Source organism: Microcaecilia unicolor, chromosome 6, assembly GCF_901765095.1.
Source record: "Microcaecilia unicolor chromosome 6, aMicUni1.1, whole genome shotgun sequence".
In the NCBI taxonomy this organism is placed as follows: Eukaryota; Metazoa; Chordata; class Amphibia; order Gymnophiona; family Siphonopidae; genus Microcaecilia; species Microcaecilia unicolor.
In genome coordinates, this window is record NC_044036.1 from 101,385,457 (window position 1) to 101,403,799 (window position 18,343).

The 18,343-nt window shown below is 43.7% G+C and overlaps 1 protein-coding gene across 2 annotated transcripts in view; it reads left to right on the top strand.

The window, feature by feature from the left end:
- Positions 1-18,343, top strand: part of PTPRC (protein tyrosine phosphatase receptor type C) — a 291,837-nt gene that overhangs the window by 237,494 nt on the left and 36,000 nt on the right. For both annotated transcript variants that reach the window (XM_030205809.1, XM_030205811.1), the window contains 6 exons: positions 4,750-4,786; positions 4,913-5,010; positions 8,054-8,179; positions 9,207-9,364; positions 12,580-12,715; positions 15,256-15,405. In XM_030205809.1, coding sequence (XP_030061669.1) covers positions 4,750-4,786; positions 4,913-5,010; positions 8,054-8,179; positions 9,207-9,364; positions 12,580-12,715; positions 15,256-15,405 — 705 coding nt within the window. The remainder of the gene's footprint in view (positions 1-4,749; positions 4,787-4,912; positions 5,011-8,053; positions 8,180-9,206; positions 9,365-12,579; positions 12,716-15,255; positions 15,406-18,343) is intronic.

The window sequence follows — 18,343 nt, forward strand, 5'->3', positions numbered from 1 at the left end:
TTACTAAGGTGCACTGAAAAATGGCCTGCGGTAGTGTAGGCGCAGGTTTTGGGTGCGCTCAGAATGATTTTTTAGCACACCGAAAATGGACGTGTGGCAAAACGAAAATTGTTGCACATCTATTTTAGGTCTGAGACCTTAGCGCATGCCATTGACCTAGCAGTAAGGTTTGACACGGTAACCAGGCGGTAATGCTCTACGCATGCCAAAATTGAAATTACAGCAAGGGCCACGCTGTAACTGGGTGGTAACTCCAATTTGGCTTGCATTGGGCACACGTAGGCACCTACACAGCTTAGTAAAAGGGCCCCACAGTGTCTAGTAGGATTGGGCAAAACCAAGCAGTAAGCGTTAAAGGATTGCAGCAGACATAAGGGAGAGTGTGGAATGATGAGATTAGATAAATATTGTGGGAAACCTATCCAAAAAGCTTTGAAGGTAAGGGTTAAAAGTTTATGGATGATTCTCTGGCCAATAGGAAGCCAATGATACTTCTGAAACAATGGGGAAACATTGTCAGCTCTCTTAGCATGACACGGTAACTTGATTGCAGTATTTTGTAGTGATTTGAAGACGTTTAAGGGCATAGGGCGGGGATCCTAGATAAATTATATTACAGTAGTCAATTCTGGAGATTAACAATGAAAAGATACTTGAGTGAAATGCATTGTGATCAAAATACCTCCTAATTAACTGTAATTGCCTGAAAATTAAAAAAAGAAAACAGTTTTACATATATTAGATATCTGCGGAGCGAAACTTAAATGAGAATCCAGAATGACACCTAAACAGCGGAAAAAGTTTACTGGTAAAATAATGGTCCCAAAGAGATTTAAAGGGGCAGTTGGGCTCAGACAGTCTCTGGTAAACCAACGTGCTACTGTCTTTTCCTTGATCAAAATCAGCCTGTGATCTGGAAGACAATTCTGGACTGCAACTAGACAGTCTTGAAGAGGTAGATAGAAGGAGTGGCAGGGTTTGTAGGAAGGAGTAAAAGAATATCATCCTCATAGAAATGGAAAGAAGTACCATGGGACAGAATAAGAGCAGCAAGAGGACTAAGAAACACATTGAAAAGAAGGGATGAAAGAACGGAACTCTGCGGAACCTCATAGGTCAGGGGGCGAGAAGATGCTTTAGAGGATGAAGTCACCATTTGATAAGAATGCTCAAAAGAAAAGAGGAAAACCAAGAAAAGACAGACCCTGACAACCCCAATGAAGGAAGCTGTGACAGTAAGAGTAAATGATTTACTTAGTCAAATGCGGAGGAAAGATCTAGTGACACTGTCTAAAACTATATTATGTTTATCTAGATGTGAGTGAATTTCACTAGAAATGCTGCAAGAACAGTCTCGGTGCTGGAATGGGTTCTGAAACTAGATTGCCTAGGATGTAAGTTCAAAGATTTGTCGACAAGAGACAAAAGTTTGATATAAACTATTTTTTCTAATACTTTTGAAAGAAAATTGAAAATGGACAATAGTGGGCTGAGATTTGAGGGTCAAGAGAGGGCTTAAAAAAAATGGGTGTGCTATTGCAGATTTCCAGGAGTCAGGGACCTGGCAGCTGAAAGACTATTGTTTATTAATGTAAGCATTTTGGGAAGCAACTACAGTTCAGTGACTTCTAACCAAGCAGATGGAAGTGGGTTCAGTAAGCTTGTTGTGAAATGCATAGTGGAAAGTATCTTAGAGAGAAAGTGAAGAGTTTGAAGCTGAAACAAAGATCAGGAGATGGTGCTGGGATTCAACGATGCCAATGGTATGGAGACTAAAGATGAAGTAGCAGGTACCAACTGAGAAGGTGAACCTGCATAATTTTCTGAAAGATAGAAGACTGAAGGCATAGACATTCCACTTGTTTAAGATCATGCGTATTTTATAAAATAAACAAGTAAATTGTAATTCCACCCACATTCTGCCCCTGAGCATACCTACTGTAAAAGTATGCACTGACTTGCACTATGTGTAGTTTTGACATGAACCATTTACATGCATAGATCAGCATATACCCATGAAAACAGTTTATAAAATTACCCTCTAAAAGTAGGAACAGCAGTTATAAAGTATTGTAGATTTTTACTAAATGACCTCCACAGAATATAAAAACAAACTCTCAGAAAGCACCAGTTTTATAAATACATGAAAAGTTCAACCTTGTAGAGCCCATTGGTAAGATCTTCTAGTGATTGAACTGGTGCACTTCTCAGACTACAACAGCATGATGGAGAAAAGATGATTTTTTTTCCCATTTCAAACACCTTCTGGATTTTTGGAAGAAGGGGGATGAGTAGGAGTGAACTGATATAATAGTGTTATATCAGTTCACTCCTACTGTTAAATATCTCCTAGTGTTAAATATCATTGCCCTTTGGTGACCACAGGCTTCAATGTAATGCTATAGGAAACTGCTTTCTTAACTCTGATCTCTCCTGGCTTTTTACTATTATTGGGGGTGCTCAGTGGCCATAAAAAATGGTGGGACAGGGTGGTTTCTCACCTTTCTTTCTTTTCCTGGTAGAGGCAGCTCAGAGCTGACCACTGTCACTGAGCCAAAAAGGTACAGAGACTGATCTCCTTCCATTTTGTGTGTCCCTGGACAGCAGGAACAGCAGCAGCATGGGCTCATCTCTTCCCACCTTGGAAAAGCCCCTGATGGCTAGGGAGTGCCTAATTCCATTGGCTGGGCTCTCTCCCTCCTACACTTTGTCTTGGCCCCATCTTCATAGTAATTGTTTTGAGAAGTGAGCAACTACTACTACTACTACTTAACATTTCTAGAGTGCTACTAGGGTTATGCAGCGCTGTACAAATCAACAAAGAAGGATGGTCCCTGCTCAGAGGAGCTTACAATCTAAAGGACGAAATATCAAGTTGATGCAGTCTAGATTTCTTGAGTAGAGGTGTGGTGGTTAGGTGCTGAAGGCGACATTGAAGAGGTGGGCTTTGAACAATGATTTGAAGATGGGCAGGGAGGGGGCCTGGCATATGGGCTCAGGGAGTTTGTTCCATGCATGGGGTGAGGCGAGGCAGAAAGGGCGGAGCCTGGAGTTGGCGGTGGTGGAGAAGGGTACTGAAAGGAGAGATTTGTCTTGAGAGCGGAGGTTACGGGTAGGAATGTAAGGGGAGATGAGGGTAGAGAGGTAAGGAGGGGCTGTAGATCGAGTGCATTTGTAGGTTAGTAGGAGAAGCTTGAACTGTATGCGGTACCTGATCAGAAGCCAGTGAAGTGACTTGAGGAGAGGAGTGATATGAGTATATCTGTCCAGGTAAAAGATAAGACATGCAGCAGAGTTCTGAATGGACTGAAGGGGGGATAGATGGCTGAGTGGGAGGCCAGTGAGGAGTAGGTTGCAGTAGTCAAGGCGAGAGGTAATGAGAGAGTGGATGAGAGTTCGGGTGGTGTGCTCAGAGAGGAAAGGGCGAATTTTGCTAATGTTATAGAGGAAGAAGCGACAGGGCTTGGCTATCTGCTGGATATGCGCAGAGAAGGAGAGGGAGGAGTCGAAGATGACACCGAGGTTGCGGGCAGATGAGACGGGGACGATGAGGGTGTTATCAACTGAGATAGAGAGTGGAGGGAGAAGAGAAGTGGGTTTGGGTGGGAAGACAAGAAGTTCGGTCTTTGCCATGTTCAGTTTCAGGTGGCGGTTGGACATCCAGGCAGCAACTGAATGAGTGTCTGTGTTAGACTGAGGTGGCTATTGGACAAAAGGCCCTTAATAGCTCCTTCCTCCCTGCTGCAGAGTCATTAAACAATTCACACCTGAGGATCTGGTTACAGCCAGGATATTTTTGGACAGATGATCTCTTTCCTCTCCTCTGCCTCATTCCCTTACCCCTAGCTGTGCACAAAACAAAGCAGGGAGAATAACAGATATCTCAGGCTGCTCTGCATACAGTTATTAACTCAATTAAAAGAACAAGTATTTTGATGGCATGACCTGACATTTACATTTTAACATCAGTTGCCATTGAACCCTCTTTTAGCCTATAGGATATGTTTTGAACGCGTGCTTGATTTTTTTTCACCTCTTTGGTTTATAAAGCACCCGCTTAATCCAAAAGAGTTTTGAAACTTGGGCCCCTGTGCACAAACCTCTGGTGCTGTAGAGAACAGCACCAGAAAAACATTGGCTCAACACCGAGTTGGAATTATAAACCAATGCTCAAATTATTTGCATGCTGTTAGTTTGAGCATTGGTTGGTAAAAGGGTCCGAGCATTCCTGGCACATATCCACAAGAGCTATGCATTAGGCACAGCTCTTTTGGCCATGACCAGCGATGATTGTATCCCTTCCGACCCCCTCAACCTTCAAAACCCGATTCCCCCACCTTTAAAACTGGTGGTCCAGTGAATCCTCTACCGGCCCCACCCCCGCCAGCCGAAGGAATATTTTTAAAGGCAGCGGCAGGAGGAAGCGGACCTCGGCTGGCGGGGGTTGGGGTCCCCCACCAGCAAAGGTAGGTGACGGCAGTAGGGGGGTCCAGGGCGAAATCTGCGGGGGCCCAGGCCCCCGTGGCCCCAAGCAGATTTGCCCCTGGTGGGAAGGACTAATAGAAAGAAATTGTCAAGTAAGAACAAATTTCTCCTTGGCAATTCTCTTACCTAACTCATCTCTTAACAATTTGGATCCCGCCAGGAACTGTAATTAATTAATTAATTAACTCACTTTCCTGTACCTCTTCATACCACAAAGTTGTTTTCAATATTTGATGATACATAATGTTCATTCTTTCTGAACAGGGATTCAAAGAGCCAAGAAAGTATATTGCTGCACAAGGTAGGAATCTGTCTTCTGATTGTTGCATCAACCTTTGCTGATCATAACTGTTCAAGCTATATTAAAAGAAATAAAGAATGAAATTAAATAATATACTCTTCCCTCTCAATTCTGTCTCCTACAAAGGCCCCAAGGACGAGACTGTGGATGATTTCTGGAAAATGATCTGGGAACAGAAAGCAACAATAATTGTCATGGTGACTCGCTGTGAGGAGGGAAACAGGGTGAGGGACAGCAAAATGTATTGGTCACATCATGTCACACAAGTATACATACTAAATATTATTGCATCATGTGTTAAATATGCATGCTAATTTTTTACTGTCTTGTATGCTATACTTATTTTTATTGTATAGGGCTTTCAGGGATAAATATATCATTCACACACTAACTTTTCTGCAAATCATTTCAACATGCAAGATAAGGTCTTGCAGTAAGCTTTTAGTACATGGTATGCTATCTTAGGAATGCCCAAGAAGGCCTTAATATTCATATAGATCCCTAATTGTGGCAAATTAAGTTTGCCAATTCTCTTGAAGTATGCGGATATTCTGTCATATTATGCAAAGATTCTGTTCTTCTAAAATTTTCTTAGTAAATATTGTCCATAGAAATACAAAGGTTCTGCTCAGTTTTCTTGCTCTGGATTACTTATATCTTGTAGGAATGAGCATTAAAACAATTTGCAGTTTGTTTTTGGACCACTGGGGAGGGGGACAACGTTTAGATTTTTATTTTAGATGGGAAAAATGGATGCATGTGAAATCTGATAAAAGTGCATAAAATGTTGTTAACATGTATAGATCAGTTTTATGTGGATTAATTCTTAGGTTTAGGGGCATAGTTATTTTATTGTTAATCCCAGTTATTAGTATCTAGGTCTCATTGCATTAAATGGAACCCTTGCTAAAATATTACGAGATAGTGATAAAATGATAGCCCATCTTAATAACTAGGGGGGGGGGTTTACTAAGGTGTGCTAGCGTTTTTAGCGTGCGCTAAAAATAGGCGCGCTAAATTCTAAAGACACCCATAGAAATACATTGGCATCTCTAGCGTTTAGCACGCACCAATTTTTAGCACGCGCTAAAAACGCTAGTGTGCCTTAGTAAAAGACCCCCTACATCCCTTAATGTGCATATTCCTTACTTGAATAAAAGCACAAACCAAAGGCACATCCTTAATATCGGGGCATTGAAGAATATCCTGCTTATTTTCGAAGGAGAAGGGTGGCCATCTTCCGACACAAATCGGGAGATGGCCGGCCTTCTCCTAAGGCCGGCCAAATCGATATAATTGAAAGCCGATTTTGGCTGGCTTCAACTGCTTTCCGTCGCAGGGCCGGCCAAAGTTCAAGGGGGTGTGTCAGCAGTATACCGAGGGCGGGACAGGGGCATGGTTAAGAGATGGCCGGCCTCAGCTGATAATGGAAAAAAGAAGGCCGGCTATGACGAGCATTTGGCCGACTTTACTTGGTCCATTTATTTTCAGGACCAAGCCTCAAAAAGGTGCCCAAACTGACCAGATAACCACCGGAGGGAATCGGGGATGACCTCCCCGTACTTCCCCAGTGGTCACTAACCCCCTCCCACCCTAAAAGAAAAATTAAAAACATTTTTTTGCCAGCCTCTATGCCAGCCTGAAATGTCATACCCAGCTCAGTGACAGCAGTATGCAGGTCCCTGGAGCAGTTTTAGTGGGTGCAGTGCACTTCAGGTAGGCGGACCCAGGCCCATCCTCCCCACCTGTTACACTTGTGGTGGTAAATGTGAGCCCTCCAAAACCCACCCGAAACCCACTGTACCCACATGTAGGTGCCCCCCTTCACCCATAAGTGCTATGGTAGTGGTGTTCAGTTGTGGGGAGTGGGTTTTGGGGGGGATTTGGGGGGCTCAGCACCCAAGGGAAGGGAGCTATGCACCTGGGATCAATTTGTGATGTCCACTGCAGTGCCCCCTAGGGTGCCCGGTTGGTGTCCTGGCATGTGAGGGGGACCAGTGCACTACAAATGCTGGCTCCTCCCACGACCAAATGGCTTGGATTTGGCCGGGTTTGAGATGGCCGCCATTAGTTTCCATTATCGGCGAAAACCAATGGCGGCCATCTCTAACGCTGGCGATCTCTAAGGGCGACCCAAATGTTGAGATTTGGCCGGCCCCGACCGCATTATCGAAATGAAAGATGGCAGGCCATCTTGTTTCGATAATACAGTCGGGTACACCGCTTGACGGGGCCGTCATTACAGAGGCCGCCATTATAGATGGGCTCCTCCGTTCGATTGTGCCCCTCCACGTGAACTATCCTTCCGTATTTCAAATGTTAGCTTTAGTTGAGTAAACACACTCTGGCCGAAACTGAGCTGCCAGTGGTCAGAGTTTTTATGTCTGCCACGAGCTGTTTTCCTGGATATTCAATGCCGAGCTATTGAATATCCAGTTGTATTTTACTGGTTAAAACATATGCAGTTAAGTGCAATATTCACCCTTAACCGCATAAAGGGGTCCTTGTACTAAGGTGCACTGAAAAATGGGCTTCGGTAGTGTAGGCGCGTGTTGTGGATGCATGCAGATCCATTTTTCAGTGCACCTGTAAAAAAGGCCTTTTTAAAAATGTTGCCGAAAATGGACGTGTGGCAAAATAAAAACTGGCACGCGTCCATTTTGGGACTGAGACCTTACCACCAACCATTGACTTAGCGGTAAGGTCTCTTGCATTAACTGAGCGGTAATCACCTTCATACGTTGAGTTGGAGTTACCACCTGATTTTTGCCATGTGCCAGAAAATAAAATATATTTTCCAGCGCACGTAGTGGACGCGTGTAAAAATGAAATTTTCACATGGGCCAAGTGGTAGCTGGGCGGGTAACTCTGAATTGATGCATATTGAGCATGTGTAGGTGCCAATGTGGCTTAGTAAAAGGGCCCCAAAGATAGGACTGCTTTTTATACAGCCCAATTTATGTGGTTATCTTATGCAGTCAAGGGCTGAATATCAGCAGTTAACTTTCTAAATGCCGACTCCACTCTGGAACACCCAGAAGTTAGCCAGTTTTGACTTAGGTGCTAACTGCGGATATTCAGCAGCACTAGCCGGTGAGTCCTAGACAAGCGATTTAAATGACCAGGATCCTCTCTGGCCTTCTAAATCGCTTTGAATATCAGGCGGATTGATATGATCTACGAGAGCAATCCACCCAATGTCACAGAGGTATCTAATAAATGTATTTATATTTATTATTATTATTATTATTTATTTATTTATTTTAGAACAAATGTGCAGAATACTGGCCAACGGTGGAGTGTGGTAAAAATAATTTTGGAGATATTGAGGTGAAAACAAATGAAGAGAAGATATGCCCTAATTATATAGTTCGAAAAATGCACATTACCAATGTAAGTTACATCACCCATTCACCTTTACTTTCTCTTGATAGTTGTCTCAAGATAGCTGTCCCAAATAAGGATTATTGGTTAAGACTTTTGATAATACTGTTGGCCAGCAGGTATCAATCAGGGAAATCATCTCCCAAGTCTTGATATAGGTTGTTTCCAAGCTGAATAGAACCTGCTGGCTATGTAGGACACAGAATTCATAGTGCTGACCTGTTCTTCTTTTCATTTTAATACGCACTTCCTAAGTGAAGAAATTCTCTTTCTCACACTTGGCTAGCTTATTTTTTAGTTAGCTAAGGGGCCTTATTCATTAAAGTCTTTTTCCTATAGACATAGAAAGTGAGAAACTACTTTATGTACCAAGCCCCATAACACTTCATCCCATTCCCAAAGGAAAAAGTGATATTGCATTCTTTTATCTTCCAAAAGTACCCTATCTATATCAGAGTCCAAGGATATATGACTTTTCTTTTTAAATTTTGTGTTTATTATGTATTCAGGAGACAATTCTATAAGCGGGCTCCTGTGTTTAGGTGCCCCGGTGCCATGTGATGAAAGTCTATTCAATAAGAGCATCTGGGCAGCCAATGAACTGCTTTAGAATACTAGCATAACCCAGCATCACTGTGCCTTATACTTACCTACCCACAGTTCACCACCCATAGACCTGGCATAACTGTGGACACCTAAATGCAGCAGGTACCCATAAAACTTAGAGTATTCTATAAATTTGCATATGTAAGTGGCAGCCCCACCTATGCCCCACCCATGAATGCCTCTTTGCGTTTACATGCTATGCCACTTACCATTTACACGCATCCTTACAGAATGGTGCTTAGTCACTTTACCGCCACTTACACACTGGCACTCTGTACATTTGAACATGCAAGAGGTATATAAATGTGGGCAAGCAGTTATAGAATTGCTCTTTCAGTGCGTGCATTTAATTCATGCTGTCCACCTCACTTTGAAGTTGATGTTTCCTTGAAAAATGCTAGCTGTGGTAAAATCCTTTTGCATTGCACAGATAAAGGAGAAGGGTTCTGGGAGAGATGTGACTCATATCCAGTTCATTGGCTGGCCAGACCACGGAGTGCCTGAAGATCCACACCTTCTTCTCAAACTGCGGCGCAGAGTGAATGCACTCAGCAACTTCTTTTCTGGTCCAATTGTCATCCACTGCAGGTAATGGAAATCCGTGGTCAGAGCATCTGTAGGACACCTTTTTTTTTAAAATATTTAGCTACCTTCTTTGGAATGGGCTTCCTCCAGAAGTTGTTTGGGTGGAGGGGGGGGGGGGAGTAGAGTACAACTATCTCAAATTTAAGACTGCACTGAGGGCCCCTTTTAGAAAGGCGTGCTAGCATTTTTATCGCATGCATCAAATATGCATGCACTAAACCCTAGAGACGCCCATATATTCCTATGGGCATCTGTAGCATTTAGCACGTACTAAAAAAGCTAGCATGCTTTTGTAAAAAGGGTCCTGAAACCTTTTCACCAGGCATTTTATGGACATAGCTAATATTTTTCAGCTCATTTGACTTGTCTGCAAGCAGCTTTCTCATATATGGATGGTCCTTGGTCACTGTACTGTACTTTCTTGTTTGTGGCCTTCTGTGTCCCTTATTTTTGTAAATGTATGATTGTAATGCACCCAATTAGGCATTAGAGAGGTAATTCTATAATAATAATTAGACACACAGAGAATTTCATGTAGGAGCCTATTTTATTTTTAAAAAACCATAGGCACCTGCTTTTCTCTATAGGATACCAGAGTAGTAGCAAAAATACAGTTATATAATTCAGGACTATACAGTTAGTTCTGTATGCCCCTAAGTTTGTGATATCCATATAACTTTCAGTATTCTGTAAGGTACTTGCGTAACTCAGACGCATAGGTAGGTAGGGCAGCAGGGGAGTGACAGCTCCCCCCAACGGACTTCTGACTGCTCCAACACCTATTTTTTCAGGTGGTCCAACACACCTTCATAGTGCGAGCGTGCGCCTACATAGTCCACTCTCTGCTCCCCCTGGCGACACAACCTGGCTATGCTTCTGGCGTAACTGCGTGCTTTGGCCTGACCAGGGGTGTAGCCAGACCTTACGGTAGGAGGGGGTCAGGGCCCAAGGTTGGGGGCACATTTTGAGTGACACCCCCCGCCCGCCCGCCTTGCCTCCTCGTCCCTCCGCCCACCTCGCAAACAAATACCTTTGCTGGCAGGCCAGCCGAAGCCTTCTTCAGCGTTGGTCTCCGGTGCAACTGCGTTCACTGCCCTGCTCTTCTTTTCTTACTCCTCCTGTGCACACTGACGCTCCTTTACGTGAAACTGAGAAGGAGCGTCATCATACACAGGAAGAGCAAGAAGAAAGAAGAGCAGGGCAGCGAACGCGGCTGAGCCGGAGACTGGCGCTGAAGAAGCTTTCGGCTGGCGGGGGTTGGGGATGCCCACCTGCCAAACCAGGGGCCTGGATGAAATTTGTGGGGGCCCAGGCCCCCGTGGTCCCCCCATAGCTACCCTTGTGCATGCCCAGCTGCAAACTATATGTTATGTAAAATAAGTGCATAATAAGTGCTTAGCCAGATTACTGGCATGTACACCACACCCACATTCTGCCTAGACTTCGTCCGTGTGAATACTCACCTGGAAAGTACATGCTATCGAAGATACCTATGTATGTATGTATGAAATAGTACATGCAAGGCAAAGAAATGGGCCTCCAAGAGTGGGTGCTACATCCAAGCTTTAATAAAGGGTCCTCTACGAAAATTGGGATATAGCACCCACTCATGGAGGCCTTTGTGCGTTCTTTGCCTTGTTTGGACCTTTACATAGTAAATGACGGCAGATAAAGACCTGTATGGTCCATCCAGTCTGCCCTTCAAGATAAACTCATTATACATGGTATGCGATACTTTATATGCATACCTGAGTTTGATTTGTCCTTGCCATTTTCAGAGCACAGACTGTAGAAGTCTACCCAGCACTGTTCTTGTACTAAAAGTTCTGAAGTTAACATCGAAGCCCCTTAAAATTTACACTCCAGCCCATTCGTATCTATTCAGTCACGATAAGGGCACAGACCGTAGAAGTCTGCCCACTGGTTTTGCTTCCCAATTACCAGCGTTGCCACCCAATCTCCGCTAAGATTCAGTGGATGCATTCCTTCTAAACAAAATTCCTTTGTGTCTATCCAATGCATGTTTAAATTCCGTTGCCTTTTTCATCTCCACCACCTCCCTTGGGAGGGCATTCCATGTACCTTTGCGCTCTGGATTTGCTCTCTTATGTTTCTACGAAATAGTATGTAGCCAGATTATTGCAATTTATGCTAATTTGTGTTCACATACATGCATAAATGACTAGAATACCAGCATTTATTCATGTACTTGTAGAATTACCTCCAAATTTTATTAGTTACCTTCATGTATCATGTCTTTCCCTTGGGTTTTGATTGAGCGTTATTCCATTTATTCTACATTAGTTGTTTTTATTCTTTGTGAACTGTTTTTTTTTTTTTAATGAAAGACAGCAGAATAGCCTGGACCCTCAATCCCTTCCACTCCTCTCCTTTCCTCTCCCCTTCCCTCTTTCTCCTTGTTTCACCGCTATCACTTTCTTTCATTGTTTAATGTATTTCCTTTGGGTATTGGGCATGTGTCAGGCCAGTTTTTAACGCATCTACAAAAAATGGCTTTTTAAAAATGGGACGGAAAAAGGACCTGCGGTAAAAATGAAACCAGCGCACGCCCAAAACCGGCCTGAGCCCTTAGCACCACCTTTTGATCTAGCGGTAAAGGCGCGTACCTGCGGTGACTAGGAGTGCCGAGGAAATAAATAAAAAATTCATCATAGCATTACGGGCACGCCAAATCTGAAATTACCACCAGGAGGGCATGCTGGCCTGGCAGTAGTCTCATTTGGGCACATGCTACATGTGTGTAGAGCCTACCGTGGCTTAGTAAAAGGGCCCCTCAGGCTCTACTGATAACTGTCTGGCTAACTTAGGACAGCAAAAAAGTTGTCTTAAGTTAACCAGGTAACTATTTGGGTACTGCCTCTGAATATCAGAAATACCTGACATGCTTATTCAGGGTTGTTCGTTGGATAGAGGCTGGCACATAATGTGATTCAGCTCATGGTGAACAGCATTTAAAAAAAAATACTAACTGCTACCAACTGAATATTGGCTGGTTGGTCTTTTGGGAGACTAATCATGTAATGATATCACTATAGCTAGGAACTACTAGACCACCAGCTAGTAGTCATTGGGAAGTAGGAATGCAAATGTTAGAATGCACTGAAACATTTTATTTTTTAAAAAAAAGTGATAATGTAGTGTTGAATTTTGAATCTTTTTAGAAACTTCCTTCTTTTGTTTGTTTTGTTTTTTATCAGTGCTGGTGTTGGACGCACAGGGACTTACATTGGTATTGATGCTATGATGGAGGGACTAGAGGCTGAAGGCAGAATGGACATCTATGGTTACGTGGTGAAACTGCGCCGGCAGCGTTGCCTCATGGTTCAAGTAGAAGTAAGTCCCTAATGCTTTGTCTTGCTGCCATTAGGAAGAACTACAAGGTTTAGAGGGCGCTAGTTTCCAACCGATTTAAGACACAGTTTCAAAAGTTGCAGCTTAGGGCTATGTTTATTAGAGCATGCCAGGGGTGTAGACACTGGTGGGTCTGCCCACTTTTGCCTGAGGCCCATCAAGAAGTGGTGCATCCTAGCCACCCACAATCCAGCAGCCCTCGCTGCTTTCCCCTCCCACAGGTCCGGGATCACTGCCTCTTCCTTCTTCTCCCCCCCACTCCCCGCTACAGCGGTGCTTTCAGCTTACGATTCACACAGGCACTTCAGGGCCTTCCCTGCTGTATCCAATCCGCACATAAACAGGAAGTTGCATCAGAGAGGTTCGAACACAGCAGAGGGAAGGCCTTGAAATGCCTGTGTGAATCACCGCCAGCGACAGCCTGCAATTTAGCATGTGTGAATCAGTGTGTGCTGATAGCAAACGCGGTAATCTTTGCTGTAGTGGCATGGCAGTTAGCACATGTTCATTTATGCAATAGAAGGGCAATTTCTATAATCCAGGTGTCTGCATTTATGCACCAATTGTGCATAAACATGTCTAGAATACTAGCACTTATGCGAATATTTATGCACTTATCTATGTAAGTGCTAGCAGATCCCTAATCAATTTAGCCTTTCCTTATATGAAAATCATATCAGCCCCTTAACCATATTTGGTCGCCCTTCTCTGTACCTTTCCCAATTCCATCTTTAGTAAATAGACAAAAAGAAAAGCCACAACATGTTCAATAGTGGCAATTTGTTGCCTACCGATCTGGCGTTAATATAATTAAAAGGTATTAGAGTAACGTCGTCGCATGTTGAGTTGGTTGTGTCTCATTTAATCAGCTTCAGGTAACTTGTTTTCCTATGGGCTGAGTGTGTATGTCCTGGTCTGTTTGCAGATTTTATGTCGAACTGGGGCCGTTGTGGAGGGGAACAGCCAATTAGGATGTATTGAGGTTACGTTTAGTTGTTTGCATGATTAGTATGTTCTGAAGCATTGAATCCTTGTCTGAATGGGACGACGTGTTCAAAAAACCCTAGAAGGAATAGTCACTATTTACACATGTAGATGGGTCACTGAGTAGGGCAGGTGCAACCAATAGACAAGGCTAGGTGGTCACCTAGGGCAGCAGCTTTGAAGGGAAGTGGCAAACTACAGCTGCAGGTAGAAGAAAACAATAGTCCTGACAGCCACCCAAACTCAAAAGAACCATTAGCAGGTACTTTCAATCTGCTTTCATTAAGTATATACAAAATAGAGTTTTATATTTAAATGTATCATGTTTGAAAGCGCCAGACCTCTCAGAAAAAAATTACACTGGCTCCAACTAACAGACTGAATTACTTTCAAAATCTACACTCTGGCTCATAAAATCATCCACGGAGAGATCCCAATTTATATGTCAGACCTTATAGACCTACCAGCAAGAAATACAAAAAGTTCTTCACGCACTTTCTTAAACTTCCACTACCCTAACTGTACAAAGACTAAGGGACAGTCCACAAAGTTACATAGGAGCACATTTAAAACAAATAGGAGAAAATACTGTTTCATGGTAATCCTATTATTAGGTTTCAAGTTGCGCTTTTCAAGTTTTCCTCTTTCATTGTATTTATGTTTATACTTGTTCATTTTACTATTGTTATGCTGTTAACAAAATTGTAAGTTTGATGTAAAACTATACCTGCTGTACACCGTCTTGGGTAATTCACTTCATAATGGTGGTTAGTAAATCCAAATAAATAAATAAATAGGTTTTATCCAGCCACATATGCCTGGATATTCAGTACCAGTGTCCACTCATGGCCTGGCATTGAATATACAAGCATAAAGCCAGCAACAGACAAAAAACGCTGACCGCCACCAGCTGAATATCTACCCTGCAGATTTTATTCCCACCCAAGCTCCGCCCATATCACACCCCCTTGAAATCTCTGCATTTTATGGATCTCCGTGTGTAAAGAGCAGCTTTCTGAGGGGTCCTTTTACTAAGGTGTGCCGAAAAGTGGCTTGTGCTGGCGTAGATGCGTGTATTGAATGCGTGCAGGTCCATTTTTCAGCACACCTGCCAAAAAGGCCTTTTGGGGGGGGGCTGAAAATGGACGTGTGGCAAAATAAAAATTGGCACACGTCCATTTTGGGCCTGAGACCTTACTGCCACCCATTGACCTAGTGGTAAGGTCTCACACATTAACCGAGCGGTAATGGTCTATGCACATACAATGCTGGTTTCTGCCTGGTTAGCGCTGGGCACTAGAAAATAAAATATATTTTCCAAATGAAATTACTGCCTAGGTACGCGGTAGCCGGGTGGTAGATCAAAATTGACATACGTATGACACGCGTAGGTGCCTTCACGGCATAGTAAAAGGGCCCCTGAAACCAGTATTTACACTTGTATGCAATTTACACATGTAAATGATACTATTTACACATGGATATGTTTCTAAAATAATGGCCTAAATCTGTCTTTTCCTTTTCATTTTGACCTCTAGGCTCAGTATATCTTGATTCATCAGGCTCTGGTCGAGTACAATCAGTTTGGTGAAACTGAATTGAACTTATCGGAACTACATGAAGCCCTTAAAAACATGAAGAAGAGAGATCCCCCTACTGACCCATCTCCACTGGAGTCCGAATTCCAGGTAAACAATATTTGTAGTGGGATTGCTCTGGTGTGCTGGTGTTTTATATTTGATTTCTTGTATTGATTTTATCTGGGCCTTGCACTGAGGTATTCATGGAAAAGAGGATGATCAAAATGTAATGAATAAGTGGGTCAATATTCAAATGCCATGGTCATGAAAATACATTGTAGTATAGTTAATTAATACAGGGCTGTTAAGTCTAATCTAAAGTACGTTGTACGTAAACTAAAGTATGTAATGGGCATAACTCAACTCTTCTGCTGTATGTTTCCATAAATGTGACTGTGCCACATGAACTTTATCCTACCACAACATCACTTTGTATTTGTTCTCAATGTAAGCCACATTGAGCCTACAAATATGTGGGAAAATGTGAGATACAAATGTAACAAATAAAAAAAAAAAAAATATATATATATATATATATATATATATATATATATATATAAAATATTTTAATTTTGGCTGCAGTGGTCAAAAAATATCCAGATATTCAGCAACACTATCCAGATTATAGCCAGTGCAGAATATCTGGATAATATGATCAGCACTGGAACTTCTCTGGATAGCAATTGTGGAGGGGCATAATCGAACAGCACTGGCCATCTATATGGCCAGCGCCGCAAAGAGCAATCCCGAACCGTATTATCGAAAAAAATGGCCGTCCATCTTTCGTTTCGATTATACGGTTGGGGCTGGCCAAATGTCAGAGATGGCTGGGTTTGAGATGGCTGGCATCGGTTTTCGCCGATAATGGAAACCGAGGCCAGCCATCTCAAACCCGGCCAAATCCAAGGCATTTGGTCATGGGAGGGGCCAGCATTTGTAGGGGATTGGTCCCCGTCACATGCCAGGACACCAACCGGGCACCCTAGGGGGCACTGCAGTGGACTTCAAAAATTGCTTCCAGGTGCATACCTCCCTTACCATGTGTGCTGAGCCCCCCAAATCCCCCCCAAAACTCACTACACACAACTGTACAACACTAACATAGCCCTAAGGGGTGAAGGGGGGCACCTAGATGTGGGTACAGTGGGTTTTGGGGGGAGGGGTTGGAGGGTTCACATTTACCACCACAAGTGTAACGGGGGGGATGGGCATGGGTCCACCTGCCTGAAGTGCACTGCACCCACTAAAATCTGCTCCAGGGACCTGCATAGTACTGTGATGGAGCTGGGTATGACATTTGAGGCTGGCAAAAAAAATGATTTTTAATTTTTTTTTTTGGGTGGGAGGGGGTTGGTGACCACTGGGGGAGTAAGGGGAGGTGATCCCCGATTCCCTCCGGTGGTCATCTGCTCAGTTGGGGCACTTTTTTGAGGCTTGGTCCTAAAAATAAATGGACCAAGTGAAGCCGGTGAAGTGCTCATCAGAGCCGGCCTTCTTTTTTCCATTATCGGCCAAAGCCAGCCATCTCGTAACCACGCCCCTGTCCCGCCTTCCATAGCCTGCCAAAACGCCCCCTTTAACTTTGGCCGGCTCTGCGACGGAAAGCAGTTGAAGCCGGCAAAAATCGGCTTTCGATTGTACCGATTTCGCCGGCTTCAGGAGATGGCTGGCCATCTCCCGATTTGTGTCTGAAGATTGCCGGCCGTCTCGTTCGAAAATAAGCTGGATAGTCTCCTATCCAGATGATTCTTGGATGTGGACTGAATACTACCACTATCCAGAAAAGTTCTGGGACTGCCCTGGCTCTGCCCATGCCCCATTCTGATGCTATTTGGAAACTGCCTCTGAATATCCTGAGTTCTGGAATTGCACTGGTTACTCCCATGTTCCACTCTAATACTCTCTAGCTACCATTGAGCAAGCCAAGCAACCTGATTGCCCCTTTTACCCCTTGGTCATTTAACGATTCAACCGATTCAGTACCGGAAGACTGGAGGGTAGCCAATGTTACTCCGATTTTTAAGAAGGGTTCCAGAGGAGATCCGGGAAATTATAGACCGGTGAGTCTGACGTCGGTGCCGGGCAAGATGGTGGAGGCTATTATTAAGAATAAAATTGCAGAGCATATACAAAAACATGGACTGATGAGACAAAGTCAGCACGGATTTAGTGAAGGGAAGTCTTGCCTCACCAATCTAATGCATTTTTTTGAGGGGGTAAGCAAACATGTGGACAATGGGGAGCCGGTTGATATTGTATATCTGGATTTTCAGAAGGCGTTTGACAAAGTGCCGCACGAAAGACTCCTGAAGAAATTGCAGAGTCATGGAATCGGAGGTAGGGTATTATTATGGATTAAGAACTGGTTGAAAGATAGGAAGCAGAGAGTAGGATTGCATGGCCAGTATTCTCAGTGGAGGAGGGTAGTTAGTGGGGTCCCGCAGGGGTCTGTGCTGGGTCCGTTGCTTTTTAATGTATTTATAAATGACCTAGAGATGGGAATAACTAGTGAGGTAATTAAATTCGCCGATGACACAAAATTATTCAGGGTCGTCAAGTCGCAGGAGGAATGTGAACGATTACAGGAGGACCTTGCGAGACTGGGAGAATGGGCGTGCAAGTGGCAGATGAAGTTCAATGTTGACAAGTGCAAAGTGATGCATGTGGGTAAGAGGAACCCGAATTATAGCTACGTCTTGCAAGGTTCCGCGTTAGGAGTTACGGATCAAGAAAGGGATCTGGGTGTCGTCGTCGATGATACGCTGAAACCTTCTGCTCAGTGTGCTGCTGCGGCTAGGAAAGCGAATAGAATGTTGGGTGTTATTAGGAAGGGTATGGAGTCCAGGTGTGCGGATGTTATAATGCCGTTGTATCGCTCCATGGTGCGACCGCACCTGGAGTATTGTGTTCAGTACTGGTCTCCGTATCTCAAAAAAGATATAGTAGAATTGGAAAAGGTACAGCGAAGGGCGACGAAAATGATAGTGGGGATGGGACGACTTTCCTATGAAGAGAGGCTGAGAAGGCTAGGGCTTTTCAGCTTGGA